General features: G+C 55.9%; 4 protein-coding genes across 7 annotated transcripts in view; 3 read left to right on the forward strand and 1 right to left on the reverse strand.

Annotated features, from left to right (window-relative positions):
- UBA7 (ubiquitin like modifier activating enzyme 7) overlaps positions 1-8875 on the forward strand; it is a 9133-nt gene extending 258 nt beyond the window's left edge. The window contains exons 2-24 of the mRNA XM_020915907.2: positions 20-188; positions 286-420; positions 519-625; positions 942-1032; positions 1139-1274; positions 1665-1762; positions 1847-1993; positions 2649-2831; positions 3012-3119; positions 3277-3357; positions 3439-3594; positions 3687-3852; positions 3931-4136; positions 4234-4298; positions 4390-4573; positions 4650-4724; positions 4972-5146; positions 5665-5738; positions 6004-6096; positions 6189-6380; positions 7939-8031; positions 8107-8207; positions 8665-8875. Coding sequence (XP_020771566.2) covers positions 20-188; positions 286-420; positions 519-625; positions 942-1032; positions 1139-1274; positions 1665-1762; positions 1847-1993; positions 2649-2831; positions 3012-3119; positions 3277-3357; positions 3439-3594; positions 3687-3852; positions 3931-4136; positions 4234-4298; positions 4390-4573; positions 4650-4724; positions 4972-5146; positions 5665-5738; positions 6004-6096; positions 6189-6380; positions 7939-8031; positions 8107-8207; positions 8665-8776 — 2947 coding nt within the window. The 3' untranslated portion in view covers positions 8777-8875. The remainder of the gene's footprint in view (positions 1-19; positions 189-285; positions 421-518; positions 626-941; positions 1033-1138; positions 1275-1664; positions 1763-1846; positions 1994-2648; positions 2832-3011; positions 3120-3276; positions 3358-3438; positions 3595-3686; positions 3853-3930; positions 4137-4233; positions 4299-4389; positions 4574-4649; positions 4725-4971; positions 5147-5664; positions 5739-6003; positions 6097-6188; positions 6381-7938; positions 8032-8106; positions 8208-8664) is intronic.
- A 167-nt stretch (positions 8876-9042) lies between these two features.
- On the reverse strand, positions 9043-22265 carry INKA1 (inka box actin regulator 1). Of its 3 annotated transcripts, XM_020915915.2 has the most exons (3): positions 22182-22265; positions 20323-20418; positions 9043-9886 (listed from the first exon to the last, which is right to left on the reverse strand). In XM_020915915.2, the coding sequence occupies exon 3, from the start codon at positions 9854-9856 to the stop codon at positions 9086-9088; it is 771 nt and encodes a 256-aa protein (XP_020771574.1). In that variant the 5' UTR covers positions 9857-9886; positions 20323-20418; positions 22182-22265; the 3' UTR covers positions 9043-9085. The 3 variants fall into 3 exon arrangements, with proteins under 3 accessions (XP_020771574.1, XP_020771573.2, XP_020771575.1); XM_020915914.2 differs by lacking the exons at positions 20323-20418; positions 22182-22265 and adding an exon at positions 10643-10829; XM_020915916.2 differs by lacking the exons at positions 20323-20418; positions 22182-22265 and adding an exon at positions 10224-10338.
- CDHR4 (cadherin related family member 4) lies at positions 10944-20451 on the forward strand. Its single transcript, XM_020915917.2, has 19 exons — positions 10944-13157; positions 13547-13731; positions 14089-14251; positions 14342-14424; positions 14916-15026; positions 15636-15739; positions 15926-16062; positions 16312-16495; positions 16592-16745; positions 16980-17073; positions 17311-17514; positions 17595-17734; positions 17968-18118; positions 18209-18429; positions 18653-18795; positions 19285-19341; positions 19435-19522; positions 19754-19781; positions 20306-20451. Exons 1-19 carry the CDS (start codon positions 13109-13111, stop codon positions 20359-20361), a joined length of 2352 nt encoding a protein of 783 aa, XP_020771576.2. The 5' UTR covers positions 10944-13108; the 3' UTR covers positions 20362-20451.
- A 184-nt stretch (positions 22266-22449) lies between the features above and the next one.
- IP6K1 (inositol hexakisphosphate kinase 1) overlaps positions 22450-27369 on the forward strand; it is a 38149-nt gene continuing 33229 nt past the window's right edge. Inside the window, exon 1 of one of the 2 annotated variants that reach the window (XM_020915911.2) lies at positions 22450-22984. The gene's annotated coding sequence lies outside the window, so the exon portion shown is untranslated. The remainder of the gene's footprint in view (positions 22985-27369) is intronic. The other variant, XM_020915913.2, reaches the window with a different exon arrangement.

Here is a 27369-nt window from a genome sequence, read left to right on the forward strand (position 1 = left end):
TCTTGCTTCCCACCTACAGGTATGTGCTGGGCTTGCCGGCCATGCAGAGGATTCAGGGAGCCAAGGTGCTGCTGTCTGGTCTGCAGGGCCTGGGGGCTGAGGTGGCCAAAAACTTGGTCCTGATGGGTGTGGGCAGCCTCACTCTCCATGATCCCCACCCTACTTGCTGGTCTGACCTGGCTGCCCAGGTGAGGCTCCTGGGGGGTGCTTTGGGTTTCCAGACCAGGGTGGAGGTGGGGCCCAAGAGAAAACTCCTTGCTAAAGCCAGTCTGGGCATCTCTTTAGTTTCTACTCTCAGAGCAGGACTTGGGAAGGAGCAGGGCTGAGGCCTCTCAAAAACTTCTGGCTGAGCTCAATGGAGCCATTCAGGTGTGCGTCTACACAGGCGACATCACCGAGGACTTACTGCTGGATTTCCAGGTGCCCTCCCAGCCCTACTCTCCAGGCCAACCTCCCCCATCCCCAGGGGGTGGGCTCAAAGTGGTTCTGGCCCTACTGATCTCATGGGGTCCACTCAGGTGGTGGTGCTGACTGCCTCGAGGCTGGAGGAGCAGCTGAGAGTGGGCACCTTTTGCCACAAGCATGGAGTCTGCTTCCTGGTGGCGGACACCCGAGGCCTCGTGGGGTGAGATGGCTCGCCCAGCCTGCCACCTCACAGGCAGTGACCGATCCCAGTTCCAGGGCTTGCTCCAGAGCCCCTCCAGCCAACCCCAGGGCTGTCCCCACTTTCCCCTCTTGATCACAGTCCTCAGTTCCATGCGTCTGCTTCCTCTACCCCAGCCTCCAGACTTGCTCAGTACATCTTTCAAACTCCAGTTTCCAAGCCTCTCTGAGCACTCTTTTCCCAATTCCTCGGGGCTTGCCCTAGTGCCTGTTGCCCTTCACCACAAGCGTGGTGGTTAAACACAGCCAGCTCAGTGACCCCTGCCACCCCGCCACAGGCAGTTGTTCTGTGACTTCGGTAAGAACTTCATTGTGCAGGACCCCACGGAGGCAGAACCCCTAACAGCCGCCATCCAGCACATCTCCCAGGTGGGTGCTGGTGGCGGGGGGGCACTACCCCTTAGTAGGGGAGTAGTGAAAGGGGGAGCCTGTGAAATGCAGGGCTAGGCCCTGAGCAGGTTGCCTCTCCTCACAGGGCTCCCCTGGCATTCTCACTCTGAGAGAAGCGGCTGATGCCCACCACTTCCACACAGGGGATTGGGTGACTTTCTCAGGCATTGAGGGCATGGTAGAGCTCAACGGCTGTGATCCTCGGCCTCTCTACGTGCGGGGTAAGTCAACCCCACTCCAGGCTTAGCACCCAGGCCCCCGTGGGGGTGGAGACAGCCTGGTTTTTGGAGATAAGGCCTCTCTCTATCTTCCTCAGGGCAGAGCCACACTGAGAATTTTAATTATTTATTTGGCTGCCTTGGGTCTTAGTGGCAGCATGTGGGGTCTTCCATGGCTCTAGCTGTGGCCTACAGGCTTAGTTGCTCCTGGCATTTGGGATCTTATTTCCAGACCAGGGATTGAACCTACGTCCCCTGCATCACAAGGCAGATTCTTAACTAACTGGACCACCAGGGAAGTCCCACTTTGAGAATGCTGAGGCAAGACAGGATGGGCTGTGGGGAGCTACTCAGGTTCAGAGGTCATGGTGACTAGGCTCAATCTCCCCCCAGAGGATGGGACCTTGGAGATTGGAGACACAACAGCTTTCTCTGCTTACTTACGTGGCGGGGCTGTCACTGAGGTCAAGAGAGCCAAGACTGTCAGCCATGTGAGTGCAAGGTCATCTGGGGTTGGGTGCCTCAAGGGGCCCATAGGGTTCTGGACCTGACCCTAAACTGAGTGCCCTCTGCAGGAACCCTTGGACGCAGCCCTCCTTCAGCCCCGTGTGGTGGCCCAGAGTCCCCAGGAAGTTCACCGTGCCCGCTGCCTGCATCAGTCCTTCCGCGCACTGCACAAGTTCCAGCAGCTCCATGACCGCCCTCCCAAGCCTTGGGATCCTGTGAGTGGCCCTGATGCCCTTCTCCCTAGCCTCTGTCTTAATGGGGCTTCACCTACCAGGAGGTGACAGTGACTATCTTACGGATCCAAGTTTGAATCCAGAAGCAGTGTCCCACTCATATAAAGAAGACAGGATGGGCTGTGGGGAGCTGATAAATAAACACTTATCTCTAGACCAGCTGTTCTAAGTTGCTTAGTCGTGTCTGACTCTTTGTGACCCCATGGACTATAGTCCGCCAGGTTCCTTCGTCCATAGGGATTCTCCAGGCAAGAATCCTGGAGTGGGTTGCCATGCCCTCCTCCAGGGGATCTTCCCAACCCAGGGATCAAACCCAGGTCTCCTGCATTGTAGGCAGACTCTTTACCATCTGAGCCAGCAGGGAAGCCCAAGACCAGAGGCTGAGTTCATGAAGGGGCCAAGCACAAAGCCTGGGGACTTATGCTGCTCCTCCCCACTCAGATCTTGCCTGGAAGCTGCTCCCAGGTTGGGGGAGCCTCCAGGGCCATTGTCTGGCACCAGGCATCATCTAGTGGGGCCTTCCCACTCAGGCTTCTGCTTCCTCTTCTGTGGAACAGGCGGGGGATGGCTGCCTGAAGGATTCAAATGTGGGGTGGAGCTCAGGCTGGGGCTGCTTGAACAGAATTCTACCTGCTAGGTTGATGCAGAGATGGTGGTGGACCTGGCCCAGGCCATGGGACCACTGAAGGGGACAGAAGGCAAGCCTCTGGAAGAGCAGCTGGATGAGGCTCTGGTGCGGACAGTTGCCCTGAGCAGTGCTGGTGGCTTGAGCCCCATGGCAGCTGTGCTGGGTGCAGTGGCTGCCCAGGAAGTGCTGAAGGTAGGTACAGGCAGAGACAGGGAGGGCTGGGAAAGGTGCAGAGGTCACTGTGGGTGCCACAGGGTGCCCAACACTAGACAGCAGCCTTGAGAGCTTCACCAACCTGGGTGCAGCCCTCAGCCAGGATCTCAGGGGATTAGGAGGTGCCAAGAGTCCCCAGACTAAAGCTCTGACTTACAGGCGATCTCCGGAAAGTTTATGCCCCTGGACCAGTGGCTGTACTTCGATGCCCTGGATTGCCTTCCAGAAGATGGGGACCCCTTTCCCAACCCTGAGGACTGTGCACCGGTGAGAACCTGGGGTAGGGACGCAAGCCTTAGCTAAACTCAGGACTCAGGGAGAAACATGAAGAATGGTCCTGAGGTCCTGACCTGGAAAACTGGGTGTGAGAGGGAGACCCAGCACCCGCTGGCGGTCGTCACCGAGTCCTGTCTGTGTTCCCTAGAGACGCTGCCGCTATGATGGGCAAACCGCAGTGTTCGGGGCCGATTTTCAGGAGAAGCTGAGCCACCAGCGCTACTTCCTGGTGAGCCATGTGGTGAGGTCGGGAGTGTGCGGAGGGGTGAGGTCTGGCCCTCTGGCTAAGGTTGCTCCTGCCTGCCGGCAGGTGGGTGCTGGCGCTGTCGGCTGCGAGCTGCTCAAAGGCTTTGCCCTGATGGGCCTGGGGGCCGGGGGCCGTGGGGGCGTGACCGTTGCCGACATGGACCACGTGGAGCTCTCCAACCTCAGCCGGCAGTTCCTCTTCAGGTCCCAGGACGTTCATGTGAGTGCCGACCCTTCTGCACACCCGCGTCCTGGACTGTCCCCCCACTACCCGCCTGCCCCCACCCCCAGCGCCTTCCTGCTTCTTCTCAGAGGCAAAAGGCAGAGGTGGCCGCAGAGGCCGCTCGCCGCCTGAACGCAGACTTGCGGGTTACCCCGCTCAACCTCCCGCTGCATCCCAGCACAGAGGACGTCTTTGGGGACGACTTCTTCTCCGGGGTGGACGGCGTGGCTGCTGCCCTGGACACTTTCGAGGCCCGTGAGTGCCCAGCCTCAGAACTCACTCTTGTCCGAGGCTGTGCCCGCCCCACTTCTGACCCTCTGTCTCCCTTGCCAGGGGACTACGTAGCTGCTCGCTGCACCCACTTTCTGAAACCACTGCTGGAGGCAGGCACCACGGGCACCCGGGGCAGCACCGGTGTGTTCATACCGCACGTGACGGAGAACTACAGAGCCCCCTCCTCCGATGCAGCTTCTGAAGATGCCCCCGACCCTGTCTGCACCGTGCGGTACATTCCCACCACAACCGAGCACACTGTGCAGGTGGGAGGCACCCCAGAGACTCCTGCCTACCTGGCTCAGTCCTCTGCCCCAGACCCACCTCCTAACTGGCCCCTCATGGTTCCTCCCTCCCCCACAGTGGGCCAAGGGTGAGTTTGACGACCTTTTCTGTGAGTCTGCCAAGACCATCAACAGCAACCCAGAGTAAGACCCCCGACACGGGCATATGGGAGTCCAGGGTCCCTAACACCAAGAGGCTCAGGGCTTGGCCTCAAGCTTTCCCAACCGTCCACAGAGCACTCTCGTCTCCGGAAGACTTGGTTAAGTCACAAAAGCAGCCCCTGCTGCAGACAATGCGGGGTGTCCTGACGGAGCGTCCGCAGACCTGGCGAGACTGCGTGCTGTGGGCCCTTGGCCACTGGCAGCTCCGCTTCCATCATGGCATCACACAGCTGCTGAGGACCTACCCACCTGACAGAGTGGGTGCCTGGGGGCTGGGAGGCTGAGGGCTTGGGGGCGACCGGCTGGAGACCGGCAGCCTCTGTGTTTCCCTAGGTGCAGGAGGATGGAGCTCCATTCTGGTCGGGTCCCAAACAGTGTCCTCAGCCCTTGGAGTTTGATTCCAGCCAAGTGAGTGGGGTCCCTTGGCAGCCCTGAGATGGAAATGCGGCCCCTCAGGGCACAGGTGGGCACCTCTGTGTTTTGTAGCGATGCCGAGATGCTGAGAGGGAGACAGCCATGTCTGTGCACATGTGGGTGTCCACATGGGAGGCAGGCCCTCCAACAGATCTTCAAGTGGGCGATGACCCCTGCCCCACACACCCACACACGCTCACTCAGGCCCATGCAGCCACCCCTGCTCTGGGTCTCATTGCAGGATACTCACCTCCTTTATGTGCTGGCAGCTGCCAACCTATATGCCCAGATGCATGGGCTGCCTGGCTCACAGGACCAGACTGCGCTCAGGGGACTACTGAATTTGCTGCCACAGCCTGACCCCCAGAACTTGGACCGCATTTTTGCTAGTGAGCTGGAGCTGGATTCACCTTCTGGTGAGTTTGGTGAGGTCCCCAGCCTTGACCCCTCTATGCTGCCACCCAAAGGCCTGAGCTTCCTCAGCCTGTGCTGCAGAAAGAAGATGGGTCTGGGGGCCCTGAAGTCAAGTCACAACCTATCAGGCCCTCTGACCTTGCTCTTCTCTAGCCTTGGGTTCATCCCCTGGTCCCAGAGTAGGTCCTCTCTCTCCTATTTACCATCCTCCCCACCCCATTCCCTTGGCCAACTCTCAGCAAAGGAAAAAAACCCACAAACCACTGGGCCCTGGGGAGCAATGAGGTGTGGCACCCCAGATGAGGACAGGGTCACACAGGTGTGCATGTGTGTCTGCAGGCACACATACATGAGGGCTGGGGCTGCCAGAGAAGAGATTGCACCATCCATCAAGGGGTCTCCCTGAAAGTGGTAAGTGATAGACTTGGCAGGGACCAAGGATAGGCAGGCAGGCTCAAGAAGAGTATAGGACTCGGAAGGCTAAGGACTGCTTCAACCCTTCTCCTCCTCCTTCCAACAGGCTGTAAGCAACTGCATGAAGACCTGAAGACCTGGAGGAAGGGCCCTCCCCTTGAACCCTTGACATTTGAGAAGGTCAGAACCCAAGCGGGAGTGAAGGGCTGGGCCAGAGAGGCTGATGAGGAAGGTCAAGAGCTAAGTAGGTACCTTTGAAGTGGGCCTGAGTTTTCCTCCCTGAAGGAGCCCAGAAGCAGCTCAGCTTCCCTGAGCCTCCGTCTCCTTACCTGTTAAGTGGGGCGATTTGAGCCTCCAGCCCACAGATTCATGTGAAGACCTGTGCAGTGGCATGGGTTTGGGGCACTGGGACAGTGTTCACATGACTGTGTCTTGGGTCTCACAGGACAATGACAGCAACTTCCACGTGGATTTCGTGGTGGCAGCGGCCAGCCTGAGAGCTCAGAACTATGGGATCCCAGCGGCTGGCCACGCCGAGGTAACCTGCCTCTTGGGGCTTAGGCCTGGAGGTGGTGGGTCAAACCCTAGCCTTAGGCCTTGGGCCCAGATCAGATCTCCTGTCCTCGGCAGATCAAGCGAATTGTGGGCCGGATTATCCCAGCCGTTGTCACCACTACAGCGGCCGTGGCTGGCCTGGTAGGCCTGGAGCTGTACAAGGTGGTGGGCGGACCACGGCCCCTCCATGCCTTTCGCCACAGCTATCTGCGCCTGGCTGAAAACTACTTTAGCCGCTGGGTACCTAAGGCCCCAGACATCCAGGAGGTGAGCCCTGGACACCCCACCTGTACCAGACCTGAGTTTTGCCTGCACCTACCCAAACAGGCCCTATTCCAGCTTCAGGCTCTCGTAGGACCGACTCTAGGGGAGTCCTCAAGACTTCCTTCAGCCGCCTTCCTGCTTCACAGCCAGGCTGGGACCTGTCAGACACAGGAAGCAGCCGTCAGCCACCCCCAACCCCCAACCCTCCGGGTCTGGGGGAGCTGCAGCTTTAACTCATTAGTGGAGCCAGACATCCATCCCCCACCGTCCCCTCCTTCCCTGAGGGGGAGGGGGAACTAGGGCCCAAGCCCTAAACAGAGCCTAACGTCAGGCTGCCAGGCATGGGGATCCTCGCCCGCCCCCCTCAACTGAGTTAAAGGGCACTGAGATCACCAGCATGGGTGTGGGGGTGTGCAACCCCGTCACAGGGTGTGCATTGCTGTCACAAGTGTGACGGCACCCGGGTCTGGGCATCCCTGGCCTCGTGGTGTGTGGCCATGGAGGGAGCACGCTTGCACATCTGTGTGCCAGAGGAGACTGCAGGGCTCTTGCCCGATGTGGGCCTGCATGGCTCTGCCTGTGAGTACACATGTGGGCTGTGTGCATGTGTGTTCTCTTCAAGTGTGGGGCTGTGAATGCCCCGGCTGTGTGCCCAGGCTCTGCAAAAGTTGGCGTTTCCTTAGGGGGCCCAGGAGAGGGTCTGGAGAGAATTCTCTCACCAGAGCAGAGGGGAGAGGTCATGGGCCGGCACTGGGCTTAGGCTGAGCAGCCCTGGGGTCCCTCAGGGCACAGCACACAGAGCCCTTTTGTGAGGGCCCCTCCTCTAGCTAGAACACAAGCTGCCTTTGTCCATGGAGGAGGGGGAAGGGTCCCCCACATCACTTCTGGTCCTGTCTCAGCTCGACCTCACTGTGTTTTCTGGGGAGGTGGCAGAACCCCTCTAGTCTTGGTCCCTGGCTGCCTGCCACCCTTATGCCCTCAGTTCTGGGTACCAGAACCCCAAGACTTAAGAAGCAAGGAACAAAGGGACAGGAAGAGAGTCCTCTGTGGACTGTGTCCCTGCTGGAGTCACTGTGCCCCTCACCCATGTGTCTGTGAGAAAGTCCAAGGTCCTGGTGGTAAAGGATTAGGGGACCGGATGTACCCGCCCCCCACCCTCTCTTCCAGCCTTGCATTTGAGGAATAGGCAGCTTTATCAGAGATTGCAGCAGCCCTGCTCCTGCTTCCTCACTTCCTCAGGAAGCATTGCCCCCCCTCCAACACACACACATACACACACACACACACACTCACACACACACACAATCAGCCTGTGTGATGGATCGCCTGTTTCCCTGTGCGGGGGGCCCCATAGCCCCATTTCCTGTCCCAGCACAGGCAGGGAGGGTGTTGAGATTCTGGGCCCAGATCCCACCTTCCATCCCCACCCCCTGGCTTCTGCTTCCTGCCTCTAGTCCAGCTCCTCCCCTAGGAAAGGGGCCATAAGCTATTGGCAACTGGGGTGGGGAGAGGGTGTGTGTGTGTAAGACGCTTCTGACTCCTCCCTACTGCCACCCCCCAGTTCCATCACCTGAAGTGGACCTGTTGGGACCGCCTGGAAGTGCCTGCTGGGCAGCCCGAGAGAACCCTGGGGTCGTTGCTGGCCCTCATCCAGGTGTGCTCCAGTTCTGCCCTGCTCCCAGGCCTGGCTCCGCCTGGCCCTGCTGGCCCCTGACCTGTCTCTGTCTAGGAGCTCCAAGGACTGAGAGTGACGATGCTCCTGCATGGGTCGGCCCTGCTCTACTCAGCAGGATGGTCTGAGGAAAAACAGGCCCGGCACCTGTCTCACAGGTGAGCCCGCACCTGGCTTTAACCAGGCCCTGGAGGTTGGAGGTGAGGGACGCGCAGCCTCTCCTCCTCCCAACCCCATTTGGGCCCCTCACACCTTCCTGAAGTTTTCTTTTGCCAAATGGAGCCAGCAAACGGGCTGGGGGTGGGGTGAGGGCCAGGAGCCCTCTAGGAGGGGCCTCTAGGAGCTGCCTGCTTGGCCAGCCCCACCAGCTCCTCCACACCCTCCTCAGCTCCCCTTTCACGGCCCACTCCCAGGGGACTCACGGCTTCCTGCCTCCTGCTTGCCCCGCCAGCCGCTCCTAAAATAGTTTTCAGATGTTTCCTGTCTTGGGCTGCTCCTGCTCCTGGCTTGGGCTCCTTATGGCCCCCCAGCACCCTGGAGCCCATGCCAGGACACTTTCTGCCTGTCATGGCTCACCTACCCAATCTCCCCACCTCTCTCCCCCTACGCCACCAGGGTGACAGATCTGGTGAAGAAGGCGCCTGGGCAACGAGTGCTGGTATTGGAAGTTGGCTACGAGGGTGAGGAGTATGACACTAACTTTCCACGCTTGCACTACAAGCTGTGACAAGGCAGGAGCCCCACCACCCAGCTCCATCGAGCCCTACGTCCCGAGCCCTGCATCCCAAGCCCACAGTAGGCACTCAATAAATGCTTGTTGAAGGAAGGTGTTCAGTGGACAGGACAGGTGATGGAGCAGACACATGGCGTGTGACACAGGCATGACAAGGACTCCTGCAGGGAGGGAAAAGGCTCTTTCGATTTGCCTGCCTGAATCGTGCCTTGCAGGGCTGGCGCTGCCTCCTGGAGCCTCGGGGGGTACGGAACCAGGACTGTCCAGAGAAAGGCCTTTATTGTCCCAGGCTGGAGGGCAGGGTCAGAGGTAGCTGACAACATCATTGCAAATGATGGGCTGCCGACTGCGGCAACTCATGAGGGCTGCAAAGCGTGAGACATCTGTAGGTAGTTCAGGTTCCGGGCGAGGTGGGCATGACAGTCGCTTTCCTGCCAGCGCTGCCCGGCGCGCCCTGGCCAGCTGGCGCCGCAGCTGCTCAGAGAGGCCCAGCAGGAACTGGGGGGGCCGAGCACGGGCACGGGGCACACCCCCATCGTCCCCCTCACCTGCTGCCTCGGGCAGCTCCATCCAGTTGTGCACCAAGTCCGCAAAGCAGTTGTCCCCCAGCACCAGGGGCTGGCGACTACGACCCCTGCTCAGCAGGGCCGTGGTCCAGTCCTCGGCTTCCAGCCCCCGCCAGTGTTCCAGGCAGGCGTCTGGGGTGGACTTGGGCCGTGGTCGGTGGACAGGTGGTACCCGGGCCACAGGCGCTCCGCCGGGCTGGGCGACACCACTGGTTGAGAGGCGCTGTCTTCGGGGGGGCCACGCCGAGGGTGCTGGGTGCTGGGGTATGGGCAGCTCTTCCTCTCTCCATGTGCTGCCCGACACCTCTGAGAACCCGGAGTCCCAGTCCAGGCCATGCTCCCTGGGGCCCCCCAAGGCTGCACTCCTGTCTCCTGTCACCCCAACTTCTTCCTCCTCTTCCTCCACACCACAGACCGAGTCTTCTTCCAATGCATCTGAGGCCCTGAGCTGGTGCTTGAGCCGCACGCCTGGGCGGTGTTTGGGGGGTGGCGGAAGGGGACCAGGCATTGGGGGTGAGCCGGAGTCCCGGCCACACAGCTGTGGAAGAAGAGAGGGCAGAAGTGGTAGGAGCAGTGCTGGTCACTCCGGCCTCCCGGGTCAGGCCAGTTCCAAAACAGAAGGCCCAGGAGGGCTGGACAGGCCTGCAGGCCTCAGCAGCAAGGCCTCTAGCGGGCACCGGGCCGGCGTGGGGCGCTGGCACACGAAGCTCGTGTGGCTCCCATCGGCCGACCTGGTGGCAGTCCGGCAGGCTGCAGCATGCAGAGCTGGGCAAGTTGGTACCCGCCACCAGGGCGGGAGGCAGGGTTGTGGGCCTGCATGGGGAAGTAGGTCTTGCTCAGAGCTGGGGCGTGGGGGGGGGGGGGGCATCCTGTACCTCTTGAGGGATTCAGCTCCCCAAAGCCCGCAGCCTCTTTCAGAGAAGAAAAGAGCACTTTCCAGGAAAGACAAGAGGTACAGGCCAGCCCGGAATAAGGGGCATCGGTAGTAGCGCCACCACCTCTTTAGTTCCTTAAAACCCCCTGCTCCGCCCCACAAGAAGTTTCTCCCCCTCCCAACTTCCTCCGCTGCGCCGGCAGCACGGCCAGCTGGACGGCTGTTACTTGATGCCCAGGGCAGCTCCCAATCGTCCGAAACCCGACGCGGGCCATCTGGGCCATCTACGCCGCCCCGCCCCCATCCTGTCTTGGATGGGCACTCGGGACAGCTCCCCCCCATCCGAGTGTCGTTCGGGTAGGAAGGCAGCCGAGCACCCTACACACGTCCTCACGAGCCACGCCCGCCCCCAAGCCTCACCAGTTCCCAGCGCAGTTGGCCCAGGAAACTGTCAAGCCGAGCGCTGTGCATGTCCGTGCCGCAGCCCCCTCCAGGCCTGCCAGTTCCTCTTCGAACTCCGGCGAGAGCCGTGCGGAGAGGGCCCGGCGGGCCGGCCAGCGGCGCCCTTGCCCTCCGCCTGGCTCCACGGCTCCTCCCTCTCCCCAGCTCTTGCCGCCGCCGCCGCCGCCGCCCCAACATCTGGCGGCCCCGCCCCGCCCCTGGCGCCGCAGCCAATGGGGCTGGGGCGGGGCTGGTGTGGCTCCACCCCCGGGGCCCTGCCGGGTGGGAGAATCTGACGCCCACTACCCACTCGCTAGAAGCAGCTCTTCTGGGGAAGGGCGGGACTGTAGCTGGAAAGCCGGCGAGATCCGGACCGGTACTCCCCGAAGTCCCGGGCCGTTGAGCTGACTCCCAGGACAAGTCGCACCCCTGCGGTAGCCTCAGTTTCCCATTTTTCACAGGGGACAGTTGTGGTCCCTCCCGCAGGGGTCCCTGGAGGGCACGGGTACCGCGGCTGCGCCCTTGAGCGGGTAGATCGGGCCCAATCGTCGGGTTCGGCAGTGCTATGGCCCACTCGTGGTCCGACCCACTGAATCCGCTCCTGGAGCCGGCCTCCACAGTCCCTGGAAGTCATGGGAGGGGTCCGGCCCCTCTGAGGACTCAGGGAGCGCAGAACCTCGCTGCAGCACCGGGGAGAAGCCCCGGCCAAGGCCCAACCTTCCACTCCCTATCTCTCACCTCTGCCGAGCTAAGCAGGGCTGCCCTCTCGTGGGGATTCCCAATACCCGCATCCTGTCTATCGCGGACCACAGGCAGGCTGAGTGAATGCAGGGAGATACCGCGGGGGGTTCTTTGACCAAAGGATTAGAGCCCGTTCCCTGCTGTGGCTAGGCCTAGGTTCAAGGACACAGACTAACTGGAGACAAACTAGATAAGTCAGTAGAGAGGAAAATACAGGGAAGGCCTAGATATTTCTGATGGTGGTAGTTGGGGGGGACTGAAGAAGTCAGCAAAACCAGGCTCCTAGCAGTTTTAGAAGGGAATAAAGGGTTTTGTTCTTGGTGTGGTAGGGAGCTCTAGGGGGCTTTTGAGCAGGGAATGACCTGGGTTGGCTGCTGTTTAGATAACCGCTGCTTTGGGAGAACCACTCTGTAGTCAGAGCGGAGGCTCCTGCCTCATCCATCAAGGGAAGGGAGGGCCTGGATCTGGGTAGGTCTAGTACAAACATACCTCAACATACTTTGAAGTATGTTTTGGAGTTAAAATCAAGCTTGCTGATACATGAGTATGGGAAGACAAAGAGAAGCATGAAGCATGACTCCTAGACTTCCGGGCTGAACTACTGATTGGATGGCCTTGGCACAAATCAACCAAGCAAGAATGGAAAAGAGTGGTCTTGGAGAAGAAAATCAAATGGTCATTTGTGGACATGTGGACAGAGGATGGCAGCAGACAGGAATGAACCCTGGAACACTCCACTGGGTGGAGGTAGGGAAGATGAAGAACCAGCAAAGGAGCTGAGCAGGAGCTGCCAGGGAGGTGGGAGGCAACTAAGAGAGCCGGGGCACTTAGGAGCCAAGGGGAGCAAGCATCAGACGCGTGCCGAGGAGATGAGAACAGAGCGTAAACTGCTGGAAGGTTGGCAGGTCTCTGAGGACCCTGACAAGGGCACTTTCATGGGGAGAGGAACGAGCTCAAACATAGTGGGTAGAAAAGAGAGAGGTGAAGAGCTGGAGAAAGCGTGTGAAGACAACCTTTTAAAAACTGGCATGTAATGTAAATAAGATGAATGAACAGCTCTTTAACGGTATGGCTCTATACATGTTAAAATCTGTAGACACCTGTGTCACCCAGATCAAGATATAGAATATCACCAGCCACTCCAGGAGGCCACCTTTTGTCCCCTCCAATTGCTATGCCCCAAAATAACCACCATTTTTATTTCTATCACCAAGGATACCTTTTGTCTGTTGAATGTAGACAGATTTTGAGAGATTTTGTTGATGGTTGGGCTCAGATTTCACAGGCAGATAATGTTCTAATGGGGGTGAGCAGCTGGAGTTCGGGTTTTGTGGGGTAGAAGGCCTTGGGCCCACTTTTCCTGGCAAAGTGGCTGCTGTGGGTACTCTGTCTCCAAGAACTGCATGACCAAGACTTCCTGGAGCCTTAGTTTCCCTATCTGAAGCTTGGTCTCTCTCCCCTCACATCTCCTTCAAGTGGTAGTGATAAACAGGGAAATCCACTGGGAGCAGTGAAAAAATGGAGTTTTCCAGGTCTCTTGATAACCTATAGTGTCCAGAGCTCAGTCACCAAGGGCTGGGTGGGGCTAGAATCTTGGAGGCCAAGGAGTCCTGTGTTTGAACAACAGACCTGGCAACAGGGTGGCCCTGACAAAACACGTCTGCCCTTCTGGAGTCTCCTCTGCTGTCGTGTCTTCAGGCCACTATGGTGCTGCTCAGGCCCCTGGTGCTTCTTCTTGCTTTGGTTGTCTCTGGTGAGGAGCTGGTGGGTGGGGGAACTTCACGTCTCACCCCCTGAGTCCACAGTGGAGTCCCACTCCCTCTCAGATAAGCTACCATAGAGGACAGGGGCTAGGGGGAGCCAGGAAAGGGCAAAGATCCGAACCCCTGACTCTCATTCCTTATCTTAGCTGCTTCCTCGCCCAAGTTCCCACTGTCCCCCTACCCTGGGGACAGTGGGAAAGACAAGACCTAGCCCCAGTCTGTGAAATGAACCAATCCGTGGTTGGATGTGGGGGACAAGGGAAGACTTTGGCTGCTTGTCTCCAAGATGTGGCCAGGCCCCAAGGCAGAAGGGAAGGACTCTGTGTACCTGGTTCTATGAGCATGGGGGTCTCTAGCCTGAATCGTCTCTTCTTCACAGACCTCTACTGCCTGTCCTGGTTCGTAGATGTCTCTGAGAGCCAGGGACCTGGTGCCATCCTCCAGTCTTTCTCCCTCAACTGCTCTTCAAACGTACCAACCCTGGAGTTGCTCCGTGTACAGCCACCCACCACCTTCTTTAACCCACCTAGCCTGACCAGGTGGCAGGGGATCTATGTGGGCAAGGTAGGATCATGGGCACAGCTGGGGACAGTGGGGGAAGGGCAGACTCTAAATTCACAAAGTCAGAGGTGGTGTGAAAGTGAACTTGTTAGTCGCTCAGTCATGTCTGACTCTGCAACCCCATGGACTGTAGCCTGCCAGGCTCTTCTGTCCATTGAATTCTTGTCCTCTTGTCCAGGCAAGAATACTGGAGTGGGTTGCCATTCCCTTCTCCAGGGATCTTCCTGACCCAGGGATCGAACCTGGATCTCCTGCACTGCAGGCAGATTCTTTACCGTCTGAGCCACCAGGGAAGCCCCTAGAGGTGGTGCTGGGGGATGGAGATCCTCAGCCCCACATGGCACTGCCCACCTGCCACAGATGACCTTGAGCAGCTCGGCCCGGCTGGATGCCCTGACAGTGAACCACTATGAGCTGCAGCTGAAGTACACATGTGGGAGCCAAGTGACGGAGGGTCGGCTTTCTGTGAATGTTCAGCGGGACCCTAATCGTGACCAGTGTGCTGGTCGATTTGCCAGCCCGGGTAAGGCTAGAGTCAGCAGGCGGGAGTTGGGGGGGGGGGGGCGCGGTGGGCAGGCATGGCTTGAACTTCCTTGACCTCCCCTCTGGCCAGCTGGGGAAATTATTCAGGTTCGAGAAACTGTCACGCCTGGGACCCCGCTGTACACTCTGCTGCTCCCAGGCCAGGGAGCCCAGGTGAGGCCTGCATGTGGGCAGTGGTGGGGGTGGGGGTAGGATGGAGGGGGATGGGAAGACCAAGGCCAGCCCCTGCCTGGCCAAGAATAGTCTGCAGAAGGACTCTTTAGTCTATAGCTGGGCCTCTGCAGGATGCATGTTCTTGGAGAGAGCCACCGAGGGCTTCCCAACCCCCAGTGACTATGGCTGTTCCCATAGGGACTTCTCAGGGGTTGAGTTCTTTAAAGTTCTTCTGTGTTCTAAATTCTCCAAAAAAAAATTCTATCATTTTTGCAATCCCCCAAAGAAATGTAGTTTAAAAACTGAGTAGTTTAAAAGCAGAGATGATTTTGGATCAGGGCCGGGGGAGCCCAGGCTAGAGTAAGTAGCAGTGGCAGAGTACAGGAGATTTGAGAGTGGGCAGATACCTGTTGGGTTCTTGGGGGATTTGACAGGGTTGCTTGGGGGCACTGTGGTAGAGAAGGGGGCCTCCAGCATCTCTTTCCTGTCAGACGAACATCACCAGTGCCCAGGACCCTCCGTACTTCCCTGGACCTTTCTCCATCGATGGGCAGGGTCAGCTGTGGGCGCCATCCCAGGGACTCAAAGGCCAAGCTCAAAAGGTGAGCACGGCTGGGGACCTGGCGATATCCATGAACCAGGCATAAAATGGACAGAGCCATCACCTCATGGAGGATTGTTTGTTCCTGGCCTCGTCAATCATCTGCCTTTCCCAGACATAGCCCATACCTGCTGCCCGATGCTGGCTGCCCTCCCGCCTTGGCTGGGTTCTGTGCTGGGCTCTGGAGCTCTAGAAAGAAGAGGGATCCCTGGCTCCAGGAGCCCACAGTGCCCTTTACAGAAAGGAGAAAGTTCTGAGCAGTCACACAGGAAGTGAAAACTCTGAGTACAGCAGCAAGTGCAGTCTGAAGGAGACTAGAGAAGTTCCTTCTTTAAAGCTTCCACATCTGAGTGACTGGCTCTTGGCAACTCTACCATGCTAATTCATGTTGTGAATGATTCAGATATTACTCATTTGGGGGCTGTGTGCATCCAAAGAGAAGGACTTATGACCCAGAAGAGTAAGACAGGAAGGAATATCTGTCAGCAGAGTGACAGGTCATGGAGCGGAGTGAGTGTGGGGCTCCTTATGGAGGTCCTGAGGGGGGCTGGGCACACACATGTGGGTAAACACACATCGTAGTTCCCTTCTTGTTTTGTGTGCATGACAGGTCTTCCAGCTTCAGATCCTGGTGACCTTTGGACAAGGCCGAAGCTGCCATGGGATGCTGACGGTGAAAGTTTTGCCTGCTCCCTCCAGCCGGGTTTCTTTCCCGTAAGGCTCCCCTACCCTGGGGACAGTGGGAAAGACAGGACCCAGCCCCAGGAACTCGGGAGAAGGGTTAAGGTGTAGGGCTGCAGGAGCATCCCCAGCTGGCTGCTGTACCAGGGAAGACCCGAGAGAGGAGCCTGCAGACCTTGCCGGGAGCAGGTAGGAGCCAGTGCTCCCATTTTGGTCCAGGCAGCAAGCCCAGAACATCACCATTTCCGAAAACCTGGTTCCCGGAAGTAAGGTGGCTCAGGTCCACGCCCGGGGCTTCGACGTGCGCTACGAAATCGTCTCCCCGGTGCCCTGCCGGCTCTTCTCCATCGGACGCGGTGAGGGGCGTGGAGGGCGGGTAAGGGAATGCCTCTGCGGCTGGTCTAGAAGTGACCCGCAACGCCTGGAGCTGAGGCAGAATCTGGGGCGAGGTCGCGTCTGGGGGCCTGGAGTTAGAAACGAGCCTTGGAGGCGGCGGCCAGGTGGTCAGTCCTGAGAGGTGGGCGTGGAGAGGTGGGAGGGTCGGAACGGGACTGACCTGGGGGCGGGGCCGAACTCTGCGTCCCGCGCCCTGCCACCCCGCCCAGTCGACGGCGTGGTCCGGACCACCGCGCCCCTGGAGCTGGCGCAAGCCCCGGACGCCGCGGTCACTAGGCTGCGGGTTAAGGCCTTCGAGCGACTCCGGCCGTGGGACAGCGCCGAGCTTGATTTCCGGGTGGACGTGCAGTCGGTCAACCGCTGGCCCCCGCGCTGCCTCCCAGCGCTGCTGGTGTGAGTATTTGGGAGTCTTACCTTGGCTGTTGGGTGAGAGCCAGGGCTCGCAGCCCCGCCCCAGCTCCTGCCCTGCCGCCCGCCCTCTGCTCCCAGGACTCAGATCCCCGAGACCACGCCTGTGGGCACCCAGCTGAATACCTTCACTTGCACTGACCCGGACTCTCCTGGCTCCACCCTGGACTACCAACTGCTGTTCCACAGCCCTGCCAGCGCTTCCAGCCTCTGCCTGCGAGACAGAGTCCTGGAGGTACCCAGATCCCGCCCTCAGACCCACGTGTAGGGTGCTTGGACAGGAAGGGGGTGGCCCAGTGGTCCCGTGGGAGCAGAGACCATGAGGGCGAAGGATATGGTGTTGCAGCCAACCCACTTTACCGGAGGGTCAGGGTAGGCTATGTGAGAATAACCTGGCCTGAGGCAGCCCAGTGGACTTGAGGCTCTCCTCGGCCTTGGCTGCGCCTCACTCTCCTGCCCCTCTGGCTAGGTGAATAACACACTGGACTGTGACGCTCCGGGCGCCTGCTTGCAGCACACAGCTTCCATCCTGGTGCTTGACAGTGGCCAGCCTCTGATGACCAGTGAGTGACCACGCCCAGGCCTGGACGCTCAGGACAGGGCTCTTCTGTGCCCCTCTTCCTGTCCTCAGGATGGGGGTCATCTCTCCTCCCTCAGAAACCAATAGGGCAGGCGTGTGGCCACTAAAGACCCCTGGGTGAGCTACTGCCCGCCACCCTCCAGAGCCTCCCCCTCCTCTGAGCCCCAGGGCAGGGCTGGGCCAAACCAGGCCAGCTCCCTGACTCCCAGATGGCTTCCAGCTGAGGTGCCTGTGCTGGTGATGGTGACACCTGTCAACGAGTTCTCCCCAACCTGTGTCTCACGCACATTCCGAGTTCGTGAGGACGCGAGGCCCCACACCCTGCTGGGCTCTGTGATGGGCACAGACATGGATTACCCACATGACAGAATTGAGTACTCCATCTCTGGCGGGTCCGCCCCCTTTGCTGTGGACCGTCTCAGCGGTACTCCCACCCCAGGGCTGGGTGGAGAGGGTGGAGCCAGGGTTGACTCTGCAAGCTGAGGCTGTGGCCCCCTCTTCTAGGGGAGGTTCGCCTCCTGGGGCCTTTGGACTATGAGCTGCAGAAGTCGTACAGGCTCACTGTCCTGCTGACTGACCACAGCCAAGACCAGGACCCCACCTGCCACCGTTCAGGCTCCTGCACCATCACCATTGAGGTTGAGGTAACTGAGCCCCGAAGCGTCAGAAAGAATTGGAAAGAGTTCATCTCCCCCTCAGGTGCTCTGCTTATCCTCTCTGCTTCCGTTTCCTCCACTGGTTGGCTGGAGAGGGTTGGGGCCTTGTTGTGGAAAGTTCTGGAAACTGTTGGCTGACACCGAGATTCTGGTTGTGATGGGGGGAGGCTGAGGGGCTGGACTGGGGGTTTGGGGGTGGTGATGTGACTACCTTCCGGCAGGATGTGAACGACCATGCCCCCGAGTGTGAGCCCCCATTTCAGGAGCTCACCATCTACGCTCACCTGGGCCGTAGCTTGGAGGTGACCACAATGTCGTGTCGGGTGCCCCAGGAGCCTCAGCGCCTGGCTTTCTCCTACAGAATTGTGGGGGGTGAGGGCTGTGGGGGCCCCCCCCAGGCTGCGGGGGAGGGGCAGGCCAAGGCCAGCCATGGTTCCCTTCTTCTCCCACTCTGTTTTTCAGGGAATAGTCAGAGCCGATTCAGCCTGCAAGGAGCTGTCCTGGTGCACAACGACCTCACGTTGGGGGTCCCCTGGCCAGAGCAGCCCCATACACATGAGCTGTTGATCCGAGTGGCCGATGCCGGCCCCTCCAGCCCCCACCTCAGCACCACGGCCACTGTCACTGTGCATCTAGTGCCCTGGAGGGCCAGCACAGGGGCCACCAGCACCCACAGAACCACAGTGAGGGGGTTCCTCAGGCCCTTGCTGGGTGGGGAGAAAGGATATAGTTTTTGAGGTGGAACAATTGGGGAAGGCATTTCAGAGGAAACGGCTGAGTACAAAGAGCCTGGCAATACAGAGGAGAAACCTGGGGTGTGGGGTGGCCCAGTCCTTGGAGGGGTTTGAAGGTTGGATGATTGGGGCGTTTTGGCAGGACAGTGGTGAAGATGTGGCCCCATTTCAGGTGCCTTCAAGGATGACACCCCTGCTTGTGACAGACACGGAGGTTTTCTGGCAGCCGGAGCCCTGGTTCGTGGTGGTGCTGACAGCGACCAGTGCCCTTCTCCTCCTGGGTTTGGGTTGGCTCCTCAGCTGGCTCCTGCGGGGGTAGGCTTCCTATTCCTATGCTGCTCACCTCCCCCCAGGCCTTGCATCTGTGACAGCTGGTTCTACCCAAGACTGCCCAAGCTGATGAGCAGACAGAATGATATTAACGAGGACTGCCCTCCCTCCGGGGGTCATCAACTTAGAGGCAGAGAGACACTGGGAGAAAGTTATCTCCTTCACTGGCAGAACCCAGTCTGGAATGGGATGGGTGTAGATAAGGTCAAGGGCTTTAGACTCTTGAGTCTGTCATGCATTGGGTATTTACCCCTACTCCTGAGCCCTGCCTTCCACCTGAAACGTGACCTTCCCCTAAGACACTGAGTTTTTCGTGAGCACAGGACTGAACCCCGGGGAAGACGGGAGTAACAGTGTGGCCAGTGCATATGGACGCAGGCTATCTCCAATAAGAGTGGCAGATGAATGGTGCAGATTCCTGGAGCCAGCAGGTCTTCTGTTCTCACTGCTTGTTCTCTCCTCCTGGCATTTTAGGCTGACCCAGGTGCTCCAGGCATCAAGCGAACCCCCCCAGGCCCTACTTCTAAACAGGTAAGCTTCCTTTGCCTACCTCTATGCCTGGAAGTCCATCTCTGAAACTCAGGCCGGGGCTCAGAGCCCTATCCTACTTCTGCTTTGCCCCAGTATCCAGGGAACTAAGGGATCTATTGAAGGGTTCGTGGAGGCCCCGAGGATGGAGACACCTCAGGCACCCAGCAGTGTCATAAGCCTGGTATGTCAACCTACCATCCTGTGCGGTGGGCACTGAGGCTGCTGCTGAGTGCTCCCTGCCAAGCCTGCCCCCTTTCCCATGGCTGGCTGTCCCTGTGGGAGGGCCCATACCAGCACCACCAGGATGCAGGAAGCAGGTGGGTTCTTGACCCTTTTGGGGGGGCAAGCCTCCCCCTGCTCCCCATGGGTGGGGTTCACCTCGTTACACCCTCCTCATTCTTCCCTTCAGCAGCATTTTGATGGCAGAGCCCAGGACTCCCGTGAGTTCCCCTTTTTTCAAACCATTCTCCACTTGGACCCACTTTCTCTCCAGACCTCATCTCAATATCTCTGCCTACCACCAGACATCCACTATCTACTTTTCCCCTGAATGAGGTCTCTTCTCACTCCTACTCATCTTTCAGCCAGTGTTTGCCAGACACTGGGACCCTGATCTGGTTCCTGCCTCTGGGGGTTAATGGGGGGAAAGTTGTGAGGGAAGAGGCCCCCAAATGGTCCACTGTCACCATGAATTATGGTAGAGTAATCTGGCACGGGGCTCAGGGGAGCTGATGGCAAGTTTCAGGGGCTCATGGATGCTTCCTGCGTATCTGAGGCAGACCTCAAATGATCTGCTGAGAAAGGAGGGAGAGGACAAGCCGGATCAAGCAGGAGGGAGTGGGGGGGGGGGGGCGGTCAGTCACACCAAGGATCCTGGAATATCTTTCCCTGCCCTTAGGGGAGGGAGGCAGTGTTGCCGAAGCCAGCAGGGCCCTCTCTCTCTCCCCTGACAATCTGAACTCAGGTACAGGCAGAGATTACCTGTTCAACACGCACACAGGAGCCCGGCGCTGGCTCTGAGGCCCAGGAGCTGCATATTTGCAGAATTTCTTCTTCACATGATCATGTCTTTTCAAGCTGATACAATAATAAACAAAATTACCAACAGAAGAGTCCTTGCCTGGTAACCTACGTGTGGAAGAAGCTCTGAGATCTGTGCTTCCTTGTTCTCACTTGGAGGATGCCCTATCTTACGGGAACAAGTTTATTTTTTCTTTCAAGAAGGCATTGCTTTGGTTCTTCAAAAAGGAATGATAGAAATAAAGTTATTTGCTTTAAAAAAAAAAAAAAGAAGGCATTGTACAGTGCTGACTGTGATTAATGTTCTGCAGAGCTAAGACACTGTTATCCTCGTCAGTGACTGAGGGGGCCTCCAGTTGGCCTGTCCCCTCAGAGGACACCTACTCTAGCAGATGGGGAGGGCCCAGGAGCCCCACCAACTTCCAGGGCAGTGTGTTGACTGTATGTGGAGGTTTTCTTGCATCTGGAGCTTTTGCATTGAAGTGAGGGTTGAGTACCCTGTGGCATGGGTAGCCATGGAAGGATTGAGAATAGTCCCCTTTTGAGCAGGTGTTCCCATATCCTCCTGATCTCGTTGGTTCATGCGCCCTCTGTCCCCTGTGCTGCACATTGCCAAGTGGCCCACAGCAGTGTGCAGGAGGGCAGGTTCTGTGGGGGAAAGTGCTAGCCCACTCCCATACCCAGCCTGGCATCAAGTCTCAGAATACTGCCAGCTCTCCCAGAAGACCTGCTGTCTTGGTGGAGGCTATCTTAACTGTGGTGTCTCCAAGTTCTCTCAATCTTCTTCCCTCTGTCAAGTTTATGGATCTGAACCTTCTCAGAGTAGCTTCCCTTGTGGCTCAGCTGGTAAAGAATCTGCCTGCAATGCTGGAGACCTGGGTTCAATCCCCAGGTTGGGAAGATCCCCTGGAGAAGGGAAAGGCTACCCACTCCAGTATTCTGGCCTGGAGAATTCCATGGACTGTATAGTCCATGGGGTTGCAAAGAGTCAGACAGGACTGAAACACTTTCACTTTCAGAGTAGCTGAGGACCTCCCTTCCTGAGCCAGTTACAGTGCCCCAGGCAGAGGAAGTCGAGTGCCTTCTGTGGGAAAAATATGCTTTATGGTGCTTCCACTGAAGTGAGGGTGTTAGAGCTGGCCTCACAGCAGGATGTTACAGGAAGCAGCTGCAGGCAGACTTTTCCTGAGCACTTAGAATGCTCTAAGGGCTCATTAAATGCTCATCTCTAAGGAGCTTGATTTTTATCCTCATTCCACAGATAGAACAAGCAAGCCTCAAAAGTCACAAAGCTCGCTAGTCCGGTCACTTGGTGTGAGTCAGGCTATGTGATTACGTTTGATGCCAAGCCCAAGGTAACAGTCTCCCCAAGGCTGGTAAGTTGCGCTCAGTGGCAGACCATAACAGTCCAGGGCAAAAGATGTTGTTATAAGAGCCGGAGACAAGATGCCCTAGGGCAGGAATAAGAGTGTGCCAGGGCTTGTGCTGAGGACTGAACTCCAGGCAGGACAAACGTGGGTAACAGGCCAGAGACTGCTGGGGCACAAAAGGCTGATGAAGGGCAAAGCTAGGGAATCCACTGGAAAGAGGGCATTATACACAGGAGCCAGTAAGAGGAGGCGCGAAACTCGGCGCTTAAATTTCCAGAGGTGGCGTAACCTTGGCCCAGACTGCCACACTGAGTCTGTTTCCTCAGTAGTGAGGGACAAGTCCTGCCTTCCAGGGTGAGTGACCAAAAAAAGCATACAGCAGACATTCCCTAAGTGTGCATGCGTGCATGAGAAGACGCTGTCGGCTCCCCTCAGGAGCCGAGAACTCACGGATGACAAGGGCGCTACGGCCTCCGGAATAGCCAAAGCACTGCCTCCAGCAACTCCGGGAACGGCGCGCGTGCGCCAATCCGTGCCGTCACAGTCACGTGCTGAAGCGTTCGGCCTGGGCCGCTAGAGGTAGGCTCTGACTGACAGGCCGGCCAACCTGTCATCGAGAGGCACTACACTGGGCGTCGGACAAAGAGGTTGTTGATTGGGAGTATTCTAAGCTGGGGGCGGGTTCTTTGCCGTCCTGGTTACTATGACGCCCGGCCCCCGCCCCCTCGGCTGGCCGCCATCTTGTTGTTGATCCGTACCTAGTGGGCAGCGCCGGGAGCTGGACCGAGCGGCCGGTGCGGGGCCGCTCCTGCGGATCTCAGCCACCTGCGCTGCCTGCCAGGGGGCGGGCCGAAACCTGGAGGCCCGGGGGGCCCAGCTCCCGTGGGGAGCCGTGGGCACCCGCTGCCCGGGCCGGGCCGGTGAGTGACAGGAGCCGGGCCGAAAGACCGGCCTGACGCCGCGGGGCGGGCGGCGGCGGGCGCGGGGTTGGAGTTGGCGCGCGCAGGGCAGAGGCATCGGCTGAGCATCGCTCGAGCGTCCTGATCGGCCGCCCGTGCAGTCTCGTCGATGCTGGTGCCGAGGTCGCAGGACGGCCTCGGGGTAGAGCTCCGAAAGCCCCGCGCCTGAGGGCTGGCCGGCGGGGTAGCGGGAAACTAGTTTCTGTGACTGAAGCCCTGGGCTCCGCTGACCCGCAGCGCTGAAACGTGTCCAGTGCCAGCTTGATGCTCTCCGGGGTCTTGTGTTGTTCCCAGGTGAGAAATGCACGTACTGTTTTCTTAGATGTCGCTCCTGCGAGTGACTTTCAGACCGATTGAGACTAAGACTAGGTCAGCCAGTCGAAAGCCCCCGCAAAGCAGGCCGGCCAGTGTGACCGCCCTTGTGATTCAGACCAGGCGAAGGCCCCTCTGCCCGACGCCTGCCTCCTGAACTCCTCGGAGCTCACCGTTTGCGTCTTCCTGAAGGGCCCGATCAAATGTTCCTGATGCCCGAATTTTGGTTCGGGATATATATATATAAATATATTTATATATATATGTTTATTTTGTTGTTTTGAATCACTTTTTGGAGTTGTGGTAAGGGCTTCCTCTTTTGCCTCTGGGAGAAAGTGAGTATTGGTGGTAACTTGATTGGTTTTATCGCCTAAAAAGATAATCTGCCAAGTGTAGTCAAGGAGACAAAAGAAATGTAAGAGGGTGTTAGAATCAGAAAAAGAAATGAAACTTCTTTTTGTCTCGTGAATGCCAAATTAACTTTTAACAGAGTAAATGTATCTTGCCCAATGAAACAGACTTCCAGGCTCCCTTCTTTTGTGAGGGTAGGAGGGTTAGAGACCCCGCGTAAGGTGTGCAGGTCTAGGAAACGTGCTGAGGGCTCCAGAAAACATTTCTGCTTGCTTGTGATCCCTTGGCTTCTCAGCACAGGCTTCTGTGGTCATACAGAAAGCCTGCCTGAGACGACTAAGAAGCTGAACAACAATACTTTGTGTGCTTGTGTCAGGATCTTATCACCTCAGAATGTTTAATTTTGCAAGAAACTATCCCTTGGGTCAGGAGATGCTTTTGGAGAAGATGCTGAAACCAGAGGCAGCTGGTGGCCTGTTGCTGTTTGCCTTGTGAGGAGAGAGAGAAGTTGAGTGAGTAGTCTTTAGGTATTTCTTTACCCTCCCTTGGGCCATTTTTTGAATCTTGAATGAATTTTCATTTTGGTGAGACCAGTTCCTTGGACAGTTCTTTACAAGAAAGGAAGACACAAAAATATTGGGAGCTTCTCAAAATGGCCTCAAGCTAACTTCCCCCCAACTCCCCTCTGATTAACACTTTTTTTAGAAAGTTAAGGCTTCCGCAGGGTTAAATGCTTGCTGTTTTCTGTGAAAAATAACCATAGGTTTGTCTCTTAGTCTGTTTCGGGTATCTTTGAGATGTAGAAAAAGAACAGATCTCTTCCTTAGTCTTCTTAACTATAACTTTTGCATGCAATTTTAGGTTCAGGGGTCCATTATAGTCCATTCTGGTCTAACTCTGTGTTAGAACTGTTGCCTCAAGGAAGTTACAGAATAGCCAAGAACTTTTATTGTCTTTTTTTAAATGCTTTTACTGCCTTGTGAATACCTAGGAGTATTAGATGGTGCTTGCTTGATCAAGCCTATTTTGTTACTCAGAGATAGCTAATAGCAGTACTTCTGTGCTGGGCATTTTTAAGTGCAAATAAGTAGGATATTAGGATAGCGGACCTTCCATCTACTTTAACTTTGTATGTACATAATTCATCTGTAAATGTCAGCATTTTTAACTATTATGAGCAACAGACTTAATGAGAAAACTGCTGCAGGCATACAGGATGAGATCTGATGTCCTAATGTGGCATTTACAGTGCTGCTGCCCAGCTGGTCCCAACCCACCTCTCCCAGGTTTGTCCTAATCCTCACTTTGCCAGCGGTTTGGTAATCATTCCATTTGTGATATTTTCTCACACAGATCCTGTTGCCAGCTAATCCATTTCCTTTTGCCCCTCTTGGGGATAACCCTTTGCCTTCAGTTTCACTTCTCTCTTCTCAAGTCCAGCCCAGGTCCTTCCTACCTCTTTTATGAAACACTCCCCCAAACATTCCTGTCCTTAGGAATATTCTACTCCCTCTGAACTGCAGTGGCATTATTGCCTTTATCAAAAACAATGACACAGTATATACTCTTTTAAGAATAGCTTTTTTTCTGATTAGACCTAACCCCTTTGCTGCAGAGATTGTAGTTTTGTGTCTTCTTGTACCTGCATGTAGTAGATGAGAACTAAATGTTCATGAAAGTGTGCTAAATGTGCCTGAGTTGGAGCACCCTCTAATTAAACAGGGAATTGGAGAGAATAGGCAGGTAGAAATGAGACTTTCACCATGGATCTCCACGTCTCCACTGCCCGGAGGGCTTGCACTCTAGCACCGCAGGGAGGCCCATCATTCTGTAAGAGGCAGGACTTGCACATAGTATGGAACTGAAGCCCAACACTAGAAAGTAATTCTGCATCTCAGAAATGGCTGTGTGGCTCATCCCTCTTCCTGGCTACTTCTGACTCTCGGAAAACATGTATTGGGTGAGCACAGCATTGAGATGCTTAGACTCTCTTCTTGGTTGGGCCTTCTCACTGCCACCTTGGGCTGCTGTGAACGTGTCAGTAGTGTTTGCTGCTTGTCCTCCCAGTGCTGCCCTGAAACTGTAAGGAGCAGTGATGGGTAGAGCTGGGGAAAGCCAGGTAGAGCTGTCTCTGGCTTGGAGCAGAGAGGCATTTTGTATGTTTGCACCAGTAGATCTGTGCTTTTGCCCTGATCTTAAATCAGATTTCATTTCTCTTCCTGTACTACAGCAGGATTTAAGCAATGAATTCTGTGTGGGAAAACCTAAGCAATCTTGGTTCTTTTACAAGAGGTGGTAGATTGAGACTCTCATTCATGTTTGCTGCTATTACAGTTTGAAGTTGGGTTTATGTAAGAGGCATTGCAAATGAGTTTTGATGGGAACATATGTTCATTTCAGTGCTGGGTCCCTGATAGAGACTTTGTTTTTTTTGAATACTTAGAAAATCTCATGTCTTCTGTAAAAGTTTTTATTTGTGGGTGGGGATTTAGCTCATTTATTCCTGTCTCCTCATTTTCCAGAAGATGAGCAGGCCTAGGACTGGACTCTTTTTTTTTTTTTCCTCTTGGACTCTTTTCAAATCTAAATTTTGATGTGAGGAAATAAGAGTACCTTGAAGACCATAAAAATCTGAGCCTGTTATGATAGAATGAACACTTACAAGCAACTTACTCTGTAATCAGAAAGTTAAATAATGAGAAGTGTTGGTGAGGATGTGGAGAACTCAGAGTCCTTACACTCAGCTTGTGAGAATGTGCAATGATGCAGTCACTTTGGAAAATAGCCTGGCAGTTCTTCAAATGGTTAGAGTTACCAGCAATTCCACTCCCTAGTTATCTACCCAAGAAAAATGAAAACATGTACAAGCAAAAACCTATATATGAGTGTTTATAGCAGTATTATTCATAATAAACAAAAGGGGAAACGACCCAAATGTTTATCAACTGATAATGTATAAATAAAATATGGTATATACATATTTTATGTATACAATGGAATATCATTTAGCAGTAAAAAGGAGTGAGGTACCAAAATATATTGCAACATGACTGAACCTGGGAAACATTATGCTAAGTGAAAGAAGCCAGACACAAAAGGTCACATATTATATGATTTAATATATAAAACATCCAGATGAGGCAAATCTACAGAGATAGGAAGTAGATGAGTGGTTGCTTAGGGCTTGGGGTGAGATGAGAGGTGATGGGTATGTTCTAAAACTGTAGTGATGGTTACACATAACTTTTATATACTAAAAGCTCTTGGATTGTACACTTTTATTTTTTATTTTACTTTTTTTGGCCATGCTGTGTGGCATGTGGGGTCTTAGTTCCCTGATGAGGGATTGAACCCATGCTCCCTATGGTGGAAGCAGAGTCCTAACCACTGTACCACCAGGAAAGTCCCATAAATTATACACTTTCAATGGGTGACTTGTATGCTATGTGAATTATATCTTGAAGCTGTTATAAAAAATAACTTACCAGTAATGTATATTCACTAGTTAAAAAAAAGATAATATATGAATAACAAGAAATAAAAACAGGACCGTCCATAATTTCATTGTTAGTGTTTTATTGTTTGACCATATTTCTTCAAGTGATTTTTTTGTAAGTTTTACAAAAATGAGATCATGCAGGACATCCTAATTGGTACCTTGTTGCAGTCAACAGTGTAGTATAAACTTCTGGGTTGGTAAATGATGTGTTTACATCAGAGGTTACCTGGCAGTAAATCAGGGACGCTGGAGGGGAACACGGTGCCACTCTGCTGCCTTGTTTGAGCTGTAGTACAGATTTGCCTTGATTTCGGGTGAAAGTAGAGTGCTTTTGGATGAATGGAGAGTGCTCCTGTAAAACCTTTGGTGAGCCAAAATGACATAAAGTGAAAAAAGCAATTACCTCAGGACTCCTCTTGCTAACGGACGCACAGCTTAAACCAAGATAATGCAGAGATGCTCGCAGACTGTAGCAGCTCGAGATGCTGGGTGGAGTTCCCAGGACAGGAGCTTGGCA

This window comes from Odocoileus virginianus, chromosome 26, assembly GCF_023699985.2.
Source record: "Odocoileus virginianus isolate 20LAN1187 ecotype Illinois chromosome 26, Ovbor_1.2, whole genome shotgun sequence".
In the NCBI taxonomy this organism is placed as follows: domain Eukaryota; kingdom Metazoa; phylum Chordata; class Mammalia; order Artiodactyla; family Cervidae; genus Odocoileus; species Odocoileus virginianus.